General features: G+C 51.7%; 9 protein-coding genes across 9 annotated transcripts; 4 read left to right on the forward strand and 5 right to left on the reverse strand.

Moving 5' to 3' along the window:
- Positions 1 to 173: 173 nt before the first annotated feature.
- UHO2_03989 (uncharacterized protein) lies at positions 174 to 2,165 on the reverse strand (the record flags this gene model as incomplete). The annotated part of the gene is made up of 1 exon (XM_041559946.1): positions 174 to 2,165. The coding sequence occupies one exon, from the start codon at positions 2,163 to 2,165 to the stop codon at positions 174 to 176; it is 1,992 nt and encodes a 663-aa protein (XP_041415880.1).
- A 609-nt stretch (positions 2,166 to 2,774) lies between these two features.
- On the forward strand, positions 2,775 to 6,503 carry UHO2_03990 (putative SMC1 - chromosome segregation protein; the record flags this gene model as incomplete). The annotated part of the gene is made up of 1 exon (XM_041559947.1): positions 2,775 to 6,503. The coding sequence occupies one exon, from the start codon at positions 2,775 to 2,777 to the stop codon at positions 6,501 to 6,503; it is 3,729 nt and encodes a 1,242-aa protein (XP_041415881.1).
- Positions 6,504 to 6,655: 152 nt separating this feature from the next.
- UHO2_03991 (uncharacterized protein) lies at positions 6,656 to 7,627 on the reverse strand (the record flags this gene model as incomplete). The annotated part of the gene is made up of 1 exon (XM_041559948.1): positions 6,656 to 7,627. The coding sequence occupies one exon, from the start codon at positions 7,625 to 7,627 to the stop codon at positions 6,656 to 6,658; it is 972 nt and encodes a 323-aa protein (XP_041415882.1).
- Positions 7,628 to 8,021: 394 nt separating this feature from the next.
- On the forward strand, positions 8,022 to 9,155 carry UHO2_03992 (putative KRR1 - required for 40S ribosome biogenesis; the record flags this gene model as incomplete). The annotated part of the gene is made up of 1 exon (XM_041559949.1): positions 8,022 to 9,155. The coding sequence occupies one exon, from the start codon at positions 8,022 to 8,024 to the stop codon at positions 9,153 to 9,155; it is 1,134 nt and encodes a 377-aa protein (XP_041415883.1).
- Positions 9,156 to 9,307: 152 nt separating this feature from the next.
- UHO2_03993 (uncharacterized protein) lies at positions 9,308 to 10,831 on the reverse strand (the record flags this gene model as incomplete). The annotated part of the gene is made up of 1 exon (XM_041559950.1): positions 9,308 to 10,831. One exon carries the CDS (start codon positions 10,829 to 10,831, stop codon positions 9,308 to 9,310), a length of 1,524 nt encoding a protein of 507 aa, XP_041415884.1.
- Positions 10,832 to 11,429: 598 nt separating this feature from the next.
- On the reverse strand, positions 11,430 to 13,628 carry UHO2_03994 (putative acetolactate synthase; the record flags this gene model as incomplete). Its single annotated transcript, XM_041559951.1, has 1 exon — positions 11,430 to 13,628. One exon carries the CDS (start codon positions 13,626 to 13,628, stop codon positions 11,430 to 11,432), a length of 2,199 nt encoding a protein of 732 aa, XP_041415885.1.
- A 1,093-nt stretch (positions 13,629 to 14,721) lies between these two features.
- Positions 14,722 to 17,919, forward strand: UHO2_03995 (uncharacterized protein; the record flags this gene model as incomplete). The annotated part of the gene is made up of 1 exon (XM_041559952.1): positions 14,722 to 17,919. The coding sequence occupies one exon, from the start codon at positions 14,722 to 14,724 to the stop codon at positions 17,917 to 17,919; it is 3,198 nt and encodes a 1,065-aa protein (XP_041415886.1).
- Positions 17,920 to 18,289: 370 nt separating this feature from the next.
- Positions 18,290 to 18,763, reverse strand: UHO2_03996 (putative 40s ribosomal protein s20; the record flags this gene model as incomplete). Its single annotated transcript, XM_041559953.1, has 2 exons — positions 18,290 to 18,549; positions 18,655 to 18,763. 2 exons carry the CDS (start codon positions 18,761 to 18,763, stop codon positions 18,290 to 18,292), a joined length of 369 nt encoding a protein of 122 aa, XP_041415887.1.
- Positions 18,764 to 19,355: 592 nt separating this feature from the next.
- Positions 19,356 to 19,854, forward strand: UHO2_03997 (uncharacterized protein; the record flags this gene model as incomplete). Its single annotated transcript, XM_041559954.1, has 2 exons — positions 19,356 to 19,515; positions 19,586 to 19,854. The coding sequence occupies 2 exons, from the start codon at positions 19,356 to 19,358 to the stop codon at positions 19,852 to 19,854; spliced, it is 429 nt and encodes a 142-aa protein (XP_041415888.1).
- Positions 19,855 to 20,825: the final 971 nt, after the last annotated feature.

Here is a 20,825-nt window from a genome sequence, read left to right on the forward strand (position 1 = left end):
CTCGTTTGTTACACGTTGCTCTGTACATACTCTATTGTCTCTTGCTTGACGTGTTGACAATGCATGAGATTTGATTTTGAACCATCGCTTCGATTGTGCAAGCCAGAGAAATGAACAAGAGCTTTGATGAGTGACAAACACAAGTACAAGGAGATGCGGAAGTGCTGGTGAGGCTACGGCTTGATCCCAACCCCTTTCTTAAACCCTGGCGGTTTATGTTTTGCATTCGGCGGAACACCCATCCCTTCCCCCTTCCATCCCTTGGGGGCACAAAAGCGACAAAACCACTCGTTTTTGGGTTGACTGCTCAAACCAACGCAAGCATAATGAAACCATTCGATGGTGCAATCTTCGTTATCGCATGCGACCATTTCATCGAAAGAGATCTGATCGCAGTAGCAATACTTGGGCTCCGTAGGGTCGTAAGGCATTTCGGACGTATCAGGACCGACTGTTGCCATTGGTGTTTGAGATATGTTTGAGATGAGAGATTGAGGTGCTGAACGACGACCACCTTTTTGTGGTGAGAGTGGTCTTGGTTTTCGCTTTCTTGTGCCTCTGGGAAGTGGGGCGGTGGTGGTAGATGGTGAGGCGGTAGTTTTGCGTGCTGGAGCTGCAGATGTGGATCTTGAGCGAGATCGTGTTCGAGATCGGACCGAGGTCTGTGGGGAGAGGGGAGGGAGTTGAGCTTGACCACCCATTTTAGGGGTGGTGCGAGCACTTGGTCTGCCAGAAAACGGGGCGCGATTGGCAGCTCCAGCAGCTTTCGCGAGGGACGCGGACTCGGCTTCTGCACTGATACCTTCCACTGCTTCGCGCTCCTCCCCGTCTGCTTGTTTTGCAGCTGCGTCGGTGGTGGCTTGGTCGTCAACTGGCAAGCCAAGCGCCTCTCTTGCACCTCTCGACTCTTCCGTTCCTGTCCGAAGACCAAGGAGGATACTGCTTTCGAGCTTGGAAATGTCAGCATCAAGACGTCGAATATGCCTATCAATCCAGTTGTAGGCCGTAGCAGCAAGACCCATCTTCTCTTCTGCTGATTTGACGGACTCGTTCGCTGATGCTGAAATCGATCTAAGTAACTGCACGCGCCCCTCCTTATCCAGTACTCTCTCCTCTTCTTCCACCATGACAACAACATCATCATCACGAGCAGGTGTTTCTTGCGACCCACCCGACAGGCTTTCCGCTTCATCCTCACTCGCTGCTTTCTCGTTACCTCGTTTGTCTCCTTCCTCGGGCTCGGAAGTTGTAGCAGAGGGAGTAGGCGCATCGATCCGCTTCTGCAACTCCACCCTGGCATCTCGATACACCGTCATATCATTCACCATCCCACTCACCCTCGTCTGCATCTGGCCTTCCAGCTCCCTCATCAATGCGAAGGTTCGATGCACCTCGAGAGGAAGTTGCTCGACGATCTCGAAATACTCTTCTGTCCAACGAGATTGCAAGTCCTCCGCCTCTTTTTGAGCTTTTGCGTGCGCTTTGGCTTCTTCTGTCATTGCAGGCTCTTCGGATGGTTTGACACTTGGTTTTCGAGTTGTTTCCTTCGCTTGCTGCCTCGGTGCTTTTGCCATAGGCTGCTTCGCTGAGGTAGCTTGTGTTGTGGTGACAGCCGGAGGAGGACCTTGATCAACATCGTCCACGTCAGACGTGGAAGCAAGCTTAGCCTTGCGTACTCTTCTTCGTTTCGATGGTGTTTCATCTTCGCCTTGCTTCTCTTCATCGGAAAGGTTGGGTAAAGGTGCATAGCAGTTGGTTGGATTAGCTCCTTTTGGCCTTGCCGAGCGACGTGCTGGGGCTACTGCGCTGGGTAGCACTTGCTCATCCTCCTCCTCTCCTGCCTGTTCTTCTACAGCAGCAGCCTCGCCCTCAGCGTCCTCTAGAGCAGCTGCATCCTGATCAAGATACTCTTCATCCTCCTCTGCATCCGCATCCAGCTCTTCATCTTGGTCGATGTCGGCTATCTGAAAAGTGCGCGTCGAATGGCGGCTGTTGCGCCGGGATGTCGAGCGTTTGACCGGCGATGGGGTGGAGGAAGATGCGTAATCGGCATATGATGGACTAGATGAAGTTGATGGTTCAGCAACAGCATCGGCGCTCTCGGATGCTGTGCGCTTGTGACCTCGAGATACAGCCTGCTTGCGCGGCGAGGATGGCGCCGACATGCTGACTCGTATGGGTGATAGAAGAGCGAAAGAGGGTCCTGCCTCGTCTGTGTAGCCGTTTTGAGTGGCTATTCAGGCTCGCATGGTGGTCGAGTTGCTAGAAGCTGAATCTGCTCGGAATGTCCGAGCTGATGATAGGAGCGTCGGAAGGATGCCGAAGGCGACCGCCGCTGTTCCGATGCTGAAAGAAGAAGCCACTTTGGCCCACACTGTGACTTGGTGGGCCAAGTGTTCAGCTCGAATAATTTGCCGGTCCGTGCGCAGCAAGAGTGGAGGCAAAAATGGGAGAAATCTCAACGCGTCTCAGCTTACCTGCAACGATCAGCAACGCTCAGTCGGCCTTGGCGTAGAAGTGAACAAAAGATAGACGCGTCCTTTTGACGACGCGTTGAGTGGCAGAGGGCGTCGCGTCTCGCTCTTGGACCCGACGCAGCATAATTATCACCCACTCCTCTTGCCTGCGCTTTCCTACTTCACCATCTCTGTCGCTGATATCCCTCCTATACCCACTCCGATATCGACCAGCTTTGCACTTCCGCCTCCGGCAGATACCTGCACCCCTTTTCGATAGAGGTCTCAGGCCCCTCCTCCTAGACTGCCTCCTTCATCATGCCTCTCAAACGTCTAGAGATCGAAAATTTCAAATCATACCGCGGCCATCAGGTCGTCGGTCCCTTCAACGCCTTCACCGCCGTCATCGGTCCCAATGGTAGCGGTAAATCCAACCTCATGGACGCCATCTCTTTCGTGCTTGGCGTCCGGTCCGCACAGCTTCGTTCCAGTCAGCTCAAAGATCTCATCTTCCGTGGGCGTAAGATGGCTCGATCCGGTCAAGACCCGGAAGACGAGGATGCTCCCGGATCAGACGAGGACGAGGACGACCAGGGTGAAGGCACCGCCACCAAAGCCAGCGTCACTGCAATCTACGAAGATGGCAAGGGCTATGAACACCGTTTCCAACGAACCATCGCCATCTCTGGCTCAAGCGAATACAGATACAACGGCAGGGCCATCCAATATGCACAGTACAATACCAAGCTAGAACAGTTCAACATCCTCGTTAAAGCTAAAAACTTCCTCGTCTTCCAGGGTGATGTCGAAGCAGTTGCCTCTCAGGGCGCCAAGGAGCTCAGTCGTATGATCGATCAGATCAGCGGCTCGCTCGAGCTCAGAGACGAGTACGAACGTGCCAAAGAAGCGCAGGAGCGAGCAACAGACAACTCGACCTTCAACTTCAACAAGCGCAGAGGCATCAACTCCGAGCTCAAGCAGTTCCGTGAACAGAAGAGCGAGGCCGAAAAGTTCGATCGTCTGCAACAGGAGCGAGTCCAACACATCCTCAACCACACTCTCTGGCGTCTCTTTCACATCAACCAAGACATTGAGCTCAATACAGACTTTGTGAAAGGTCAGGCTAAGAACATGCGTCCATTGCGAACCGAGCACAAGAAAGCCGAAGAAGCAGTGCAGAGAGCGAGACGAGATCAGGGACAGACACAGACCGAGATCTTACAAGTCGAAAAGGCGATCAAGCGCAAACAGCGTGATGTCGAACGCCTTCGACCAACGCTCGATGCTTACGAGGAGAAGATCGCCATCTCGCGCAAGAAGATTGACAACGGAGCTCGTATGACAGAGCAGATCCAGCGAGATTTGGAGCGACAGCAGGCCACACTTTCAAAGCTCGAGCGCGATCAGGAAACCGTTCAACGAGCTGCTGATCGTGCAGCTGAGGAGCAGCGCCGCGCACTTCAGTCGGCAGGTCTTACTCTCAGCGAAGCCGACCTCGGCGAATACCACAACCTCAAAGCACAAGCCAACCTCGAAGCCGTAGCTGAGCGTCAGGAACTCGATGGACTCAAGCGAGAGGCAAGAATCAAGACTGACGCTGTCAATGACTTTCAAGAGAAGCTCGAGCAATTCACCAAGCAGAAAGACAAGCTCAAAGGCGAAGAGTCGACACTCTCCGAACGACACTCCGCCCTTGAAGCTAAGCGAAATCACATCGACACCGACCTGCAAGCTGCTCGTGATGAGCTCAACAAGACCCAAGCCAAGCAGACAGCCATCAACCAGCGCGAGACTAAACTCAACGATACCCTCCAAGTCTGCTACAACAAGCTCCTACAAGCTGGTAACGATCTGAAAGAGGTCGAGCGCGAGGCGGCGATGAAGGAGACCATGGCCAAGCTGCAACGCATCTTCCCTGGTGTTCGTGGCCGTGTTGTAGACTTGTGCAAGCCTGTACAGCGCAAGTACAACACTGCCATCTCGACTGTGCTCGGACGCAACACCGACGCTATCATTGTCGACCAGGAGAAGACCGCCATCGACTGCATCGAGTATCTCCGCAACACACGAGCTGGCCAAGCCATCTTCTTGCCACTTGACCGCATTCAGGCCAAACCCATCAACGATCGTCTGCGCAGCATTGCAAGAGGCGCTCGTCTTGCAGTCGATGTCATTCAGTTCGACGCTTCGATCGAACGTGCAATCCACCACGCGTGCGGCAATGCACTCGTTTGCGACACTATGGATATTGCGCGAAACGCCGTCTACGAGAAGAAAGTCGAAGCCAAAGCCGTCACACTCGAAGGCACCGTCATCCACAAGAGTGGTCTCATCACCGGTGGTCAATCCAGTTCTTCTGGCGGCAAACGCTGGGAAGAGCGCGAAGTCCAAGGTCTCACCACACAGCGTGACAAGTGTCTTGCCGAGCTCAAAGAGCTTCAAAAGGAAAAGCGCGCGCTTACAAGCGATGAAGAGATGGTTGCCAACATCACTCGTCTCGAAGCCGATCTTTCTTCGGCCCAGGAGGAACTTGCGGCTGTCAACACGCGTCTAACAGGTATTCGCGATGAGCTCAAGAATATCGACAAGCAGACCAAGGAGATTCAGCCCAAGCTGCGCACAGTCAAGGCTGAGCTCGAGAAGCTTCAACGCAAGATGTCTACCCTCGAGACCGTGGTCAATCGCGAAGAGGACCGCATCTTTGCCACTTTCTGCCGTCGTATTGGCGTCGACAACATTCGAGAGTACGAAGAGCGTCAGGTGCGGCTGATGGAACGTCAGAGCGATGCCAAATTGCAGTTCGAGTCGCAACTGGCTCGTCTCAACCACCAGGCCAACTTCGAGAGACAGCAGATCCAGAGCACGCAAGAGCGACTCGAGACGGTTCGTCAAGCCATCGTTCGTGAGCGCGAGAAGCTGCAGTCATGGCAAGCGCAGAAGCAAGGCAAGCAAGACGAACTCGATGGCATGCTGGAGGAGATCGAAGAGATGCAATCCCAACTCTCGAGGCTGCAGACCAAGAACGAGTCCAAGAAGGCCACTCTCGAGGAAAAGCGCATCGATCTCCAAAAAGCCGCACGACTGCTCGATTCTTTGTCGAAAGAAATTGCTGCGAGAAACGACGAGATCGAGCGTCTTGGTTCCGAGCGTGCTGCTATTTACCGACGTTGTCGACTTGAAGAGATTGCTCTACCCCTTATCAAAGGCTCTCTTTCGAAGGTGGGCTTGGAAGAGACCATCGACGTTGATGCCCCAATGGATATTGATGATGATGATAACACTCAAAAGCCCATGTCTGCACCTGACTTTGGCATCCAAGTTGATTTCAGCAGTCTTGACGAAGAGGCTCGTGAGGACGGCGGTCCCTCAATGGGCAACGAGCTGCAAACCCAAATTGAGAGCATCACATCAGAGATCGAGAAAATGTCTCCCAACATGAAAGCGGTCGAACGACTAGACGACACCGAAGCTAAACTCGCCGAAACCGAAAAGGAATTCGACCGTTCCCGACGCCAAGCCAAAGAAGCTCGTGACGAATTCCACCGCATCAAAAAGCGTCGATGTGATCTCTTCAACAAGGCTTTCTACCACATTTCTCAATCGATCGATCCTACCTACAAAGAACTCTCTCGATCCAAAGCTGCACCTATGGGCGGCTCAGCCTATCTTTCCGTCGAGAACACTGAAGAACCTTATCTCGGCGGTATCACTTATTCGGTCGTACCACCAATGAAGAGGTTTAGAGATATCACAGCGTTATCGGGAGGAGAGAAAACAATGGCTGCCCTAGCACTGTTGTTTGCGATTCACTCTTTCCAGCCCGCTCCGTTCTTTGTGCTGGATGAGGTGGATGCTGCATTGGATTCACAGAATGTTGCTAAGGTTAGTAACTATATTCGACAACATGCGAGCGATCAGTTCCAGTTTATCGTTATTAGTCTCAAGGCGAGTCTGTACGAGAGGAGTCAGGGTCTGGTGGGAATTTATAGAGATCAGGAGGTCAACTCGAGTAGTAGTTTGACGTTGGATTTGGAACAGTATGCCTAGGTCTTCCTTCTCCTTTCCCTCGGTTCGAAGAGGTTTCTGGTGGGTATCGCTCCTTGTGTTTGTTTTCTTGTAATCGTATCAGTTTCTAGCAATGTGATATTCCTCCTTCACACACATGTGTAAACAAGAGTAATTGCTTGTATTTGTTTGCATCAGGATTCGAGTATACCAGTCACAATCGAAGCAGATTCTTTCAGCCTTTGTCTCCTATCGAACAGTTCCTTTGCTTTTTGTTGCAATTCTGATATCTGCTCTTCTAAACTTGGCCCTGTTGCGGCATCCTTGTTTGTTGTTGCGTCTGGGTCTTCCTTTTCCGCTGCTTCTTTTGGTGGTTCTTCTTTCGCTCTTGGTGCGTCCACTGTTGCTGCTGCTACATTGTCTTTCAGTGCACCTGACATTGAGCCCGTACCTGGATCGGGGAGAGGGAGGAGAGGTATACTAGCCAAACCATTCTTCTCCACCCAGCTCAATACGGTGTCCAACGCCTCTTCAAACGCTTTTGCTTTCTGCGCAACAACCCTCGTATCTGCTTCCACCGAAAGTGAGCTATCGACCGCGTCAAAGTATATTTCCGCCTCAGCCTCCAGCCTCGCTAACAAGGTCGTTTGTAGATGCTGTAGCGCAAATTTCAGGTACTCCGGACTGCCTGGTTGTGGAGCCGTCTGAACCTTGCTCCCCGCACCATTCTGTTGTTGTTGCGCTTGCTGTGGTTGTATAGCGAGCCGTGGGGGATAGAGCTGATTCATCATCATTGGAGTCCCATACATCGGTGAAGCTTGAATGTTGGATAGCACCCTTGATCCGTGTGCTAGAGCAGCAGAGATCGGGGATGCTGCTGTCATTGCACCATGTGAGTTACTTCCATAGGCGGGAGAAGTGGTATTGTATGGTGTAAAGCCTGAGAGAGCATATTGTTCGGGGTGAGAGGGGGATAAGGCGTCGACGGGGGACATGCCAAGACCGATTGCGGGAGCGAGATTGGACGTGCCGCTGGGACCAACAGATCGTGGGCCGGGAGGGGGGCGGGCGTAGGGGCCAGTTGGGAATGGGGAGGCGGTTGCGGATGGGACAGTCGATGCCGTGGGTAGGCGGGCTCGCTTGGATGGTGATGGTGTTGTCGACATTGTCGATATCCTTCTCACACCCTCGTCCTTGAACGAAGTGCAAGAGATGAAAATGAGTAAAGGAGGGGCAAGGAATGACGGTCGAGGGTCCAAGCCGAGAGACTATCCGAATTCCGAGACGTAGACCCCGATTTTCAGATTAGAAATTGAATCGCCGATGAAAATTTCCTTCTGAACGTGGAGAAGATGAGATTTCTAGAATTTTTCCCCGGCTGCTGCTCAGCTTCTTCAAAGTTTGCCGATTCAAGGACCCTTCTTTCTTCGCTCCACCTCACATCCTCGAACTACACCCTCCATCCTTACATCCTTGATCGCACACTAGCATTACCTCTCCACGCCCTCGACACCATCAGCTGCGCTCCTAGGACTCGCAGCAACACAGAGTGTCGACATCATGTCCGACACCGAACCAACCCACACCTCATCCGCCGCAGTCTCCAAAAACAAAAAACATCGCAAAGACAAACCCTGGGACTCTGACTCCATCAACCATTGGGAAGTTCCCCAATTCCTCCCAAACGAAATCAAAGGTACCTTTCTTGAAGAATCTTCCTTCGCTACTCTTTTCCCGAAATACCGCGAACGCTACCTCAAAGAGGTTTGGGGACATGTCACTTCTGCACTCGAGAAACACGGTATTGCTTGTACGCTCGATCTCGTCGAAGGTTCTATGACGGTTAAGACAACACGCAAGACTTATGATCCTTATATCATCTTGAAGGCAAGGGACATGATTCGGCTACTGAGTCGGTCAGTACCTTTCCCACAGGCGGTGAAGATTCTAGAGGATGGAGTGGAGTGTGATGTGATCAAGATCGGACATCTTTTGCGGAATAAGGAGAGATTTGTGAAGAGAAGACAGAGGATTATTGGGCCGAATGGAAGTACGTTGAAAGCGATCGAGCTCTTGACGGGGTGTTATGTTTTGGTGCAGGGTAACACTGTTTCGGCTATGGGTCATTTTAAGGCTCTTAAGGAGGTGCGAAGAATTGTTATCGACTGCTTGAAAAACATTCATCCGATCTACCACATTAAGGAGCTGATGATTAAGCGGGAGCTGGCGAAAGATCCAAAGCTAGCAGAGGAGAATTGGGATCGTTTCTTACCGAAGTTCAAGAAGAGAAACGTCAAATCTAAGCCCGCCTCCACTACTACTGATTCAGCGAACGGAGTTGCTACCGGTGCGAATGCAGTCGGAGAAGGAAGCTCGAAGAAGAAAGAGATCAAGAAGAAGACATATACACCTTTCCCACCGCCCCAACAGCCAAGTAAGATTGATCTGCAACTGGAGAGCGGTGAATACTTCCTCAAGCCAAGGGAGAAGAAGAGAGCGGAGGAGGAGAGGAAGTTGAAAAAGCAGGCTGAACACAAGGAGAAGAGGGAGGCGGAGAGGCAGAAGATGTTTGTTCCTCCCACCGAAGACGATGGGGAGGCGGAGAGGAAGAAGAAGGAGAAGAAGGAAAAGAGGAAGAGAGATGAGGAGGAGGGAGAGAAGAAGAGGGAGAAGAAGAGTAAGAAGGCCAAGTAACGCTGTAACGCATCCTGTCTTGATTCCTTGCGTTCATTCTCGTTTTGTCTTGCAATGCATGCATTTCAGCCACACAGTTTGTTTAGTGTCAGACAAAGTGTATGTGTGCATGTTCGTTGTGGTTGCAATATGTAGTACGATGTTGTGCAAAGTCACTTCTTCCCTCGTGACAACCCAAAGTAAGACCCCAATCCACCACCACCACTCTTGTTCGCACCATCCGCATCGCCATTCGCTCCAGCTTCACTCTTCGAAGGCGAATTTGGCCCACTAGCACCGCCAAAATGAGACTTTGTCGGACTCAACAATTTGCTTGGAGTACTAGGCGCAGTCGCTCCTCCTCCCTCTCCTCCGTCCCCGCCTTTCCCCTCCTTCCCTCTCTCAGCCTCACTTAGCAAAAACTCAACAAAGAGATTCGAAAAGCTTTCGTCACCCCCTACATTCCCTTCCCTCTCCCTCATCTCCCTTGCTCCTCCTATCCCCGACACGCTTCTTGCCGAAATGGACGGTCTGGCACTCCTCTGACCACCACTAGACCTCTGCAACCCGGCCAATTCCCTCTCTTCTTCTTTCCACCCGAGCACCCCCGCTATCAGGTTCAGCATCTCGTACCTCTTCCCGTCTGCTCTTGGTGTTGTGATGAATTGAATCAAAAGATTGGTGACTAGCCGTTTGTCTACGTTGCTATCGCTTTGATCGTTTCGTAACCTCCGCAAAGCTTCCGTGAGGTGTTCGTTGAGAATGACTGCCTCGTGTCGAAGTTTTCCTATCAGCAGATTCTTCTCTTTTACCTGTCCAGCGAGTTTCTCGGATTGTGAGGCTAGGTCTTCCGTTTCCTTTAACTTGGACTCTGCCGCCTCTGCTCTGCTCTTGTACTGCGCGAGTGAGCTAGAGAGAGAATCAAGCTGAGACCTGTAATCTCCTAACGCACGTTGCAGTTCAGACTCTTGACTAGACTGAAACTCCCCCAACACAGCACTGAGTTCTGCAGCAGAAGCACTCTCTCTCTCCGCCAAAACCTTCCAATGTTGTTCTCCCTGCCTCGCCAGTTCCTCACCCTGTTGGGCTTCACTTAATCTCGCCTCTGCATCCTCCCTCTTCGCTCTCTCTTCCAAACAAGCAGACTGCCAACCATGAGCATCTAATTTCACCCTTTCCAACAACTCACTCAATTCTCTCTCCCTTCCTTCTCCACCTCTCCCCTTTCCTTCCCCTACCTCCGCCCTCAATTTGGTGACTTCCTGGTCGAGTCGTCCTGATTCTTCATGTGCAGTCACCAACTCGGATTGGAGGGTGGTAGTAAGGGTGGTAAGTTCGTCGACTTTGGAACCTAGGGTTTCAATTTGAGTTTCTCGCCGATCTAGTTCTTCTGCGTCTTGACGTAGTCTGTCGCCGAGGGTAGCACGCATGGTGGTGAGTTTGGAGAGGAGGGATCGGTACTGGGATTCGTATGTATCGCGTTCTTCGCGGACGCGGGTCAGCTCGGTGCTGATTTCGGCGAGAGACATGTCGGTGATGGGAGGCCAACTCCCTTCTTCTTCGTCGGAGGATGAGGCGGCATCGTGAGATTTGCCGTTTGGTGTGGGTTGAGAGGAGGAAGCGGTGGTGGAGGATGGGCCGTCAAGTGATGGACGACCCGCTGATGAGGAGGATGATGCTGTAGGTTGGTCCGACATTGCTCCGCTCCAACCCCGAGGTTGCTATCGGACGATATGCTTAGACAAGTTGCCTTGCTACTGTGTATGTCAATAACGATCTCTATTGCAGAGTAGATGTCATGATCCTTTGTCAAGTGTTGCAAAGATTGAGCTCGATTAGAATGTAGAGTTCGTGCTATGTTGTGCCCTGCCTTGATTGCAGCAGTGGATCAGAGCTTCCAAGCGGGATAGGACATTCGTGGTGAGGCTGTAGAACCGTCGGCGGTGATGGTGTCAGATGACAGTTGAAGCGAGAGAGGTGTAATGGGAAAGTCTATGTGTCTGTGGGGAAAGAGTTTGCCGCGTGTCTTTCTCGGCTTCGTGTCGGTGGGTTTGTGTGACACTCATCACCCCGATGCCGATCGATGTCTGGTTTTTGGCCCGATTCCCGACATAAATCCCTCCTGACATCATTCCGTCCACCTCATCGCCCTCGCTTACTCGGCGTTGCAGGCGGCGAATCGAAGCACGTTCTTCAACGTATCTCACAAACGCACACGCTGTCATCACACTCGAGAAGAGAAGCTACAAAACGCCATCAATTGCAAAGAGAAACGATAAAAACACGATTGCGAAACTAGTTCTTCTTAGGAATAGGCTTCAAACTGGGATGAACGATCAGTTCATGCAATCCCGCACTTGCAGGGCAGAAAGGATACACGTGCTCATTCTTGGTGATCCTCGCTTCGAACAAGATGGGCTTGTTGTTATCGTATTCGATGAATTCCTTCATCTTTGCTGGAAGGTCTTTGAAGTTATCACACCTGATCGCCTTTACACCCATACTTTCTGCAAGCTTGACAAAGTTAGGGTTGTGCATCTCGGTATGGGAGTAGCGCTTTTCGTAGAAAAGATCTTGCCATTGGACGACCATTCCTTGGAACTCGTTGTTGAGGACGAGGACTTTGACTCCAATATTGTACTGTGCGGCAGTAGCAAGTTCCATAGCGGTCATGCTGAAGGATGCGTCACCGTCAATGTCAACGACGATCTTTTCTGGTGCGGCAACTTTGGCTCCGATACAGGAGGGAAGACCGAAACCCATGGTACCTAGACCGCCGGAAGAGACCCAGGTTCGGGGGTAACGCCAACGGTAGTGTTGAGCGGCCCACATCTGATGCTGCCCTACACCGGTGGAGATGATCACGTTGTCCTTCTGATCGGCAACGGCGGCGTCGAGTGCTTCGATCACCTCCTGGGGCTTCATCAGCTCGCCCTCTTTGGATGGCTCGTAGGTGAAAGGGTATGCCTCTTTCCAGCTCTTAATCAGCTCGTGCCACTCGTTACGATCAGGCGCCTTGCTCTCAAGGTAAGGCATCAGCTTACCAAGGTTGGCAACAACATCACCTTCGATAGCACAAGTAGCCTGAACGACCTTGTTGATGTTCTTGGGCATCACTTCAAAATGAATGATGCCACCCCTGTTCTCCAGCGCAGCAGCCCTAGCGTGAGGAGCAAACTTGTCAACACGACCGGTCACACGATCATCGAATCGTGCACCAAGGGCAATGATCAAATCCGCATCCTGCATTGCCAAGTTCGCATACGCCGAACCGTGCATACCCAACATATGCAGCGAGAGAGGATCGAGCTCATCGAATGCACCAAGACCTTGAAGAGTGGTGGTGACAGGAATGTTGTGTTCCTTAGCCAACTTGGCAAGAAGCTTAGGTCCATCGGGGGAAGAAAGAATACCTTGACCAGCATAGATGATGGGTCGTTTAGCGATCTTGATGAGACGAGCGGCTTGTTTGAGTTGATGAGTGAGAACGTCTTGTTCGGAGGAACGGATTTGAGAGTTCTGCTGGAAAGTAGCACCTCGACGGTTGCGTGCGACTTGACGAGAGGGGAGGTTGGTGATCATGTTCGGCTGGGTCTGGCTGTAAGGAATAGCCTGACGGAGGATACCCGCTGTAACATCCTTTGGCAGATCAACAAGAACAGGACCAGGTCGACCAGAAGTAGCAATCTTGAAAGCCTCGTTAATACGACGAGGAAGTTCGGCGATGTCCTTCACCATGACATTCCACTTGGTGCACGATCTCGAGATACCAACGACATCAGCCTCCTGGAAGGCATCGGAACCGATAGCCGAAGTGGCCACCTGACCACAGAACACAACAAGCGGCGTACCGTCGCTCATGGCATCCTGCATCGGCGTAATCACGTTGGTGGCACCAGGACCGGAAGTAACAAGAATGACACCAGGCTTACCCGTCACACGAGCATAACCTTCAGCCATATGTCCCGCACCATCTTCTCTCCTCGGCAGCACAAAGTCAAAGTGCTTCGAGTTGTAGATAGCATCGAACACGGGAAGGATAGCTCCACCAGGGTAACCGAACACATGCCTGACATCGTGCCTAAGCATCATCTCGTGGAAGATGGCACCACCGGACATGCCGACGAACGACTCATCGAGTGCATTTGCATCGTAGCGGGATGAGAGAGGAGCGATGTTTTGAGGGGATTGCTGGAAAGCAGGGCTTGGTTCGGGTCGGACACCAGCAGCGGGTTGGGCAGCAGCTTGCTCCTTGGGCTGGTTTGTGGAGATGTGTCTTGTGAGGTGCGATCGTGCGAGCTGGGCAGAGCGGGTAAGGTTGTTGCGGGCCGTGGAGAAGGCTCTTGAGGCTGTGGGTGTGGAAGCATAAGAGGAAGCGGAAGCGGAGCCAGCGACGATGTTAGAAGTCGAGGCAGCAGCGGAAGAGGAGAATTTGGAGGCAGCCTGAAAGGCATGTCTCTGTTGACGTGCGAATTGCACGGCGAAGCTGGTCATGATGGCGATCCAGGCTTCTGTGTGTGTGTGTGTGTGTGTGTGTGTGTGTGTGTATATGTATGTATGTTACGTGCTTAGAGCAAGCGCTTTTGAGGGGTGCTTCTAGGTTCGGTTTCCTTGAGGATTCTTTGAGGTGGCAACGATGAGCTCGGTGGAGTTGAAAGTTGCAAAGAAGTGCGATAGAGTCGAATCAACTCTTTTTGGGCAGTAACGAGAAAGGAGGTTAGGTGGCGCGAGGGAGGGAGTCTACGGATAAGAGTCCGATACAATAGGAGCTTACTGGTGGTGGGTGTGAGGATATAGGGTTCCAAGCGCGCTGCTTGCTCTGTGTTTCACTGGTGACTCGTTCAAGCCAAGGTCTTCTTCATTCCTCGCCGCCGCCCTTGAGAAGAAGTGCAGTTGCAGTTGCAGTTGTAGTTGCAGTTGCAGCGCAGTTCTTTTTTTCGCCCTCTCTGTTCCGCTGCTCTTGAATTTCCCTTACCTACGCTTTGTCGCCTGTCTTGTTCTTGAAAGGACCATATTTGCCCTTCCTTAACAAGATTGTATTCCAAATTCCTGCCAGCTTCCAAAAACGGATTCAGCCACCGGCCGTGAAAGAAGAAACAAATACAAAAGTCGGCTACAAAAGTCGGGTTATTGAATCGAGCTTTAACCGAAATTGCCCGCTTTGTTTTGCCCGCCTTGTTTGGCTTAAACCCGCACAGAGAAAGCCAACTCTGCGTGTTGCAACTGCAAAATTATTTCTTGTCCGACAGTCAAACAGGACTCGAGTCACAGACAGCAACAGCGCAGCAATTCTCAGCTCTCAGCATGTGTTGTGGTGGTTACCCCGCTCTGAGAAGATCGAGTGTGTTGTGAGTTGACAGCTTACCCCATGTCTCTCCAACGGCCGAACATGTCCAGTCTGCAGTCTCGACCTCTACCCTTTCATAGCCACTGGTTTTTTGGTGCCCGACAAGAATGTTAGGTTCCGACGCGTTCGCAAGCTCGGAACTCGGGCCAACACTTTTGGGTCAATGCTGTTCGACGGTCTCTTGCTCCTCTGCCTCTCCCGACCAGCAAATCATCTGTGCATCCATCATTCCTCGGAAAGATGGTTGCGCCCCAGCCTCCGAGCTCACTAACTTCCCTGATCCACCATGCCGCCTCACACGCTGAATCACCCATCTCAGCAGAAGCGCTCTCCACCAAGCAAGTCGCATCCTACATTCGCTCGCTTTCCAACTTCAGCCTCTCTGATCTTCGCAATCAACCTCAGCAACTTGGCACCAAATCAGAGGCACTCCATCAGCAGCTCTCCGAGCTCTGCATCTCCCAAACAGACGCCTTTATCGACATCCATCAGGCCGAGCAGCAATTCGCTCCTTCGCTCGATACCTTTGCTACACACCTGGCCGACTTAATCAACAATACCCTACCAGACCTGCACAAAGCCGTCGATGCCTTCGCCGATGCCAGCAAACCTGTACTTGATCAACGTCAACGGGTTCAGAATGTCGCAGATCAGTACGAGCGAGGTCATCTGTCCGACTTACTCGAGATTCCTCCTCTAGTGCACACTTGTGTACAGGCAGCACACTACTCAGAAGCGATACAGCTCACAGAACATCTTACAGCTCTACTCAAGCCAACGTCAGTCGCCACTTCGAAGACCAAAGCGGATCCTGCATATGCGCAGGCTGGCCAGAGAAGCATCTATCTCTCCCTTCTCCTCGAAACACTCTCCCATCTAGCCAATATGAAAGCGGACCTCATTGCAAGCTTTTCAAGGACCGGATTGAAGCTTCCAGCAGCTCGCAAGTCCATCACTGTCCTTCGCAAACTCAATCATATCTGCTCTCTCCTTTCTCAGATTCCAGACTGCAACACACTTGTCCAGTCATCACCCCAATCGAGCGCACTCATTCCTGAGCTCGGTCTGACAGAAAACCAACTCTGCCTAGCTTTTCTCAAGGCTAGAATACGATCCTTCCACTCCGCGCTTGATGCTATCGGCTCACCATCTTCCTTCTCCAGCGAAACCTACCTCCGGAGGTATATCGATCTATGGCCCGAGGAAATGGCAGATTCACTCAGCATGGTCTTCTCTCTCTTCATCGACGATGCTCCTTCCTCCCAGACTCAACCCGAAAGTAGCAAGTCAGAGATGGTAACACCATCATTCCTGATCTCTTCCTTCGCACACTCCGGTTTCGAGCGTCTACGCGATACAGTCTCACTCCAGCTCGTCTCTGCAACCAACCGCGTTCGCTCCTCTTCCGATTCCGGATCTTTAGAAACGTTGGCTGAGCTGTATAACAACGTTCATACCCAACTTTCCTATGCTTCCGCCTCACTCAGTCGATTCGGATTCGATTTTGGTAAACTTCTCCTCGCTCCTTCTCTACTGTCCACCCAGAGTCCAACAACGGCTTCGCTAAGTACGATAGAATCGACTTGGTTAGAAGCTCTCTCTTACTCCCTAGACCAATCTTTTGCTTGGTTGAACGATCAACTTGACCATCACCTCGCCGCTGCCGATGGGTCATTGCCTTCCCGATGGCTTCTCTCCCCTCAACTCCCCGAGTCGGCGATAAAGGATCTTTACACCCCGTCATCCCATGCGGGTGATGAAGGCGGTTACGTAGATTTATCGAGACCAAACATTGAACTTGTTGATTATCCCCTACTGGCCAAGTTGCTCAATCGGCTACTGGAATGGATCAATGCCATTCAAGTATTCGCACCCACCTCTTTGGGTGTGGTGCTGCTCGAAAAGCTCGATCGACATTTTGCAAAGATTTCAGAACGACTGTTGGAAGGAGTACCTGCAACAATCACCAAACTTCAACACAACACGCCATACGCTGATCGGCTGCTAGCCGACCAACACACACGAACGATCCTCGAACACGTCGAAGATCCAGACTCAAGAAATGCGTTACAAACCGAGCTGGCGAGGAATAGGGAGAGTGTTATCCTCTGCAAAGTTTTAAGGATGTGGCACCAGTCAGTTGCATCATGGACGCTACGAGTTGTCCAAACGCAAGTGTTTGATCTGAAGGATGGAGAAGCAGGGAAGAGTAGTGCAGAGGTGCGGGGTAAGGCTGAGCACTGGATACAGGAGACGGCAGCACGGGTCAGGGAGGAGGAGAAGAGGAGAATGGGCGAAGCAAAGGAGAGGAAGAGGGTTGTTGAGGAGGCGACTGCGATGGCTGAGGTACGAGCAAGGCAGAGGGAAGAAGAGAGGAAGAGGGTCGAGGAGGAGGCGAGGAGGAAAGCCGAGGCTGAAGCGAAAGCAAAGGCGGAAGCCGAGGCCAAAGCCAAGGCAGAGGAGGAAGCTCGAAAACAGGCGGAAGCAGAATCCAAAGCGAAGATTGAAGAAGAAGCGAGGATCAAGGCACAGGAGGAGCGCAAAAAGGCTGAGGAAGAGAAGGAAGCCAGAAAGAAAGCGGAAGCTGAGAAGGCCAAAGTCGAAACTCAAGCTCAAGCGAAGGCTGAAGCTGAAGCAGCACGTGTCAAAGCTGAGGACGAGGCAGAAGCAAAGGCCGAAGCAGAAGCCGAGGCGAAGGCTCAAGCAGAGGCAGAGGCAGCTGAAGCCAAAGCGCAGGAGAAGGAGGAGGCTGCTCGAATCAAGGCAAAAGAAGAAGCCGTAAAGGCAAAGACCGAGGCTGAGGCTGAAGAGGAAAAGCGAAAGGCAGAGGCAGAAGCAAAGATCAAGGCGGAAGAGGAGACGTCAAAGCCTAAAGAAGCTGCTGAGGCGGCAAGAGAGAACACGACCAAGGCCCCAGAACAAGCCACCGCCTCGGGAGCAGCATCAAAGAAGTTCAGCTTGGCCGAAAAGCTTCGTCTGCGGAAAGAGGAGAGAGATCGAGCTGCTGCTACCGCCGCCGCTGCTGCTGCTGCTGCTTCGGCTGATAATAGTAACGAGGCGCCTACGACCGAGGATAGCACAACGGCTGAAGCTGCTAAGGAGGCTGCGCCCGAAGCGACCTCAACGAAGGACGAATCAGCTCGAGACACTGCCCAGACTGAAGAGGTGCAAAAGGCGGAAGAAGCGAAGGACGAGGCCGCTGCTGAACCGAACGAAAAGGCGGAAATGGCCAAGGAGCCCAAGTCAACCAAAGGAAACCAAGAATCAGAGGAGCAAGGAGCAGATGATAAGGCAGACGACGAAGGAGCGGATGATGACGAAGGAGAGGAGGACAAAGTTAATGGAGCGAACACTCCGACAAGGCCAGCAACTCTTACCACGCCGAACCTAGGAGGCCGCGGAGGCAAGAAGAACAAGAACAAGAACAAGAAAAAGTAACATGCTCTCTGACACCTGCAACAACAAATCAACCTAGCGTCAGTTGCAACACGATGCACAACCCAACGCTGAATTACACCACATCCGAGGACACAGTCTGCACATTCTAAGCCGAGGTTGATGAGGAAGAAAAAGGAGTGTTGTGATATTTCGTAAAAAGACTCTTGCAGGCCAAAGTGTGTGGGCAGCGATCCTCGAACAGCGCCAAAACCGAGTATGAACCACGCACAGTAAAGACGTATCCACCATCGATTCTGACACCTGATCGCTGAAACCCGTTTGAAAGCAACATTAAAGAAGCACTCGAAACGTAACGGACACAACATCCTCCAAACCTCCTCACAACAATAGCGAGAGCAAGAGCGCACGCTTAGTTGGAGGAGAGGATGGTAACCTCCACCTCAACTCCGGGCTCAAGGGAGATCGAGGTGATCTGCTTGACGATCTCAGAGGGGGAGTGAAGGTCGATGAGACGCTTGTGGATGCGCATCTCGAAGTGGTCCCAGGTCTTGGAACCCTCACCACAGGGGGACTTTCGGGTGGTGTGCGAAAGAACCTTGGTGGGGAGACGAACGGGACCCTTGACGCGGAGTTGCTTGTCCTTGGATCGGTTCACAAGGTCAGAGCAGACTAACAAGACAAAATGCAAAAAGGATAGAAGATATCGCGACAAATGTCAGCTTGATGATCGATGCACGACCATGTTAGGAAAGTTGGCGTGGAGTCGGTGCTTACCCTTCTCGAGGTTCTTGACGTTGCGGGAAGTGAGGGTGATGCGGATCTTGTGGATCTTGGCAGCAGGGGCCGAAGCATCGACATCCTTGTCCTTGGCGACGTAGCTCATCTTGTTAAAAGTGTAGATGGGGTTGGTAGTCGTGGTGGTGAAAAGATGATACCAGCGGTGACCAAGGTATACTAAACAAAAAGAAAAAGAAAAAAAAAGTAGTATGAAGAGAGAAGAGAAGAAGGTTCGTTTGGGCACTGGAAGAACAAAATTCGAACATGCTGCAAGCGCTCTGCTCGGAGCCGATTCAGGCGCGTATTCCAACAGCCAATCAAGATTCGATTGCCGCAGCAGCACAGATCGTAGGCGGATTACATCGGGAACATGGAATCGGGAAAATATATGCGATCTGAAGCTTGAGTCGACACTCTCCAGTGAAGCAAGGATGCTTGGAGTCACTTTTGTCTCCGCTGCGTGTTTCGTTCTCCTTATTATTAGGAGCAAGCTTGGTAAGGAAACATTGATCAATGCTGTCTTGGCGAGCAAAGAGAAGGTGACTGACATGTCTAGGGATGAGCTCGCCCACAACAGAGTGAAGCATCAGAACCAAAGCTACCAGAAGGAGGCCAAAGTTGGCAGCGGAAGTAGAAGCTCGAGTCATCTTGCTCGAAGGTTGTCTGAATCTTGAAAGAAGTGAGGGAGAACTTTCGAAATGAGTTTTGGGAGATCTGTATTTGAGGGCCCAGCCCTCAGCTCTTGTTCGCAAACATGTGTCAACTGGTCTGGCGATTTTACTGCCGTGGCCGTTTGCGGCCTCGTTGATCAATTGAACGTCAAGGAGAGCCTCTTCTTCAAAGACGAACAGAGGAAGGGTAAGTTGTTTCACCTTCAGCCGTAAAATTAATAGCAGATGCTGACCTTTTGTCTTCAATGCCCCTGCAGATTTCACAATAAAGGACGCTACTAAGTCCTTCGTGATCAAGTATCCCCAGTTCGGAGCTGAACTCCTCTACTTTAACTACGATCATAAAACCGGATGCAAGGACATCACACTAAAAAGGGGTAGCGACGAACGCTTGAGGATCTGGGTCGCGGACGAGGATGGTAATGGCAGGGACATCGATACTTGGAATCATGCGGAGACGACCAAGAGACTTTGCACAAAGTGGCTCCGCATCCACATCAAGTACGATGGTAAAAAATATTATTAGGACGTGTGAGTGGTGAGACCATTCCCGCATTTCTCGTATGATATAGACTCTCAAGATGTGCAGTTTTCTCTCATCGCCGAGACGCACGTAAATCGACCTCTTCATACAAATTTTACCTTTGCCTGATGCAATGTATGCACAAAGTAGTCGTTCCGCTCAAGGATGTGAAGCAGTGTGCGGTCTACGCATTAGAGATTCAGCATCTGCTGCTGCTGTGACACAACCTTGTCGCGACAGGACAGCAGCTGGTAAGATCGAAAGGGCTCGTGAGCACTATGATCACACACAAATAGTCTAGCAATTACGTCTGCAGAACAGGAACATAGCGGCAGAAGTGTAGGAGGCCTATGCGGCGTATCGGCCCACATCAGGCCGATTATCGTGATGGGCATCGGCATATCGACTGTCCGATGCCCAAGGAGGAGGAGCTGGGGCCTTGGGCCCCGTCCCTGCATGTTTCAGTCTCGTCCACAGGGTAGGCACACAAAACACACAAGACTTAATTTTATCTTCATCTCTACATACCGTCCATCGTCGCCACACGTAATAAAATTGCATCCTACCATCCAAATCTGTCACTCGATCCGGTGATCATTGAGCAATCCTTGGCGGAGGTGGTTAACGCATTGAGGAGGCTCAGGTCCAGGGAGGAGGGAAGAGAGGCAGATTGAGATCATCTTGATTTCGTTTGGAGGAACCGAGCTCTAAGATCCGGAGGGGAATGAGGACGGATGAGCACGAAAGGTTTTTTTAGGTAGTTGAGTAGCGTGACGCAATCTTACTGTAATTCGATAAGTGGAACAAGGGTTGTCGTCAGCTTGGTGGGTCGAAGAAAGGAGCACTGTCCATATTTTAGCTTCATATGGTAGCGAGACTGTGGCTAAATGGTGGGGAGCGATGGGGAGGCTACTTAGTCTCTTGGTGGGAGAATAGTGTTAACAAGCTCCGCCTTCGGAAAAAGACGATGTAAC

The sequence above is a fragment of the Ustilago hordei genome, assembly GCF_900519145.1.
Source record: "Ustilago hordei strain Uho2 genome assembly, contig: UHO2_contig_07, whole genome shotgun sequence".
NCBI lineage: Eukaryota > Fungi > Basidiomycota > Ustilaginomycetes > Ustilaginales > Ustilaginaceae > Ustilago > Ustilago hordei.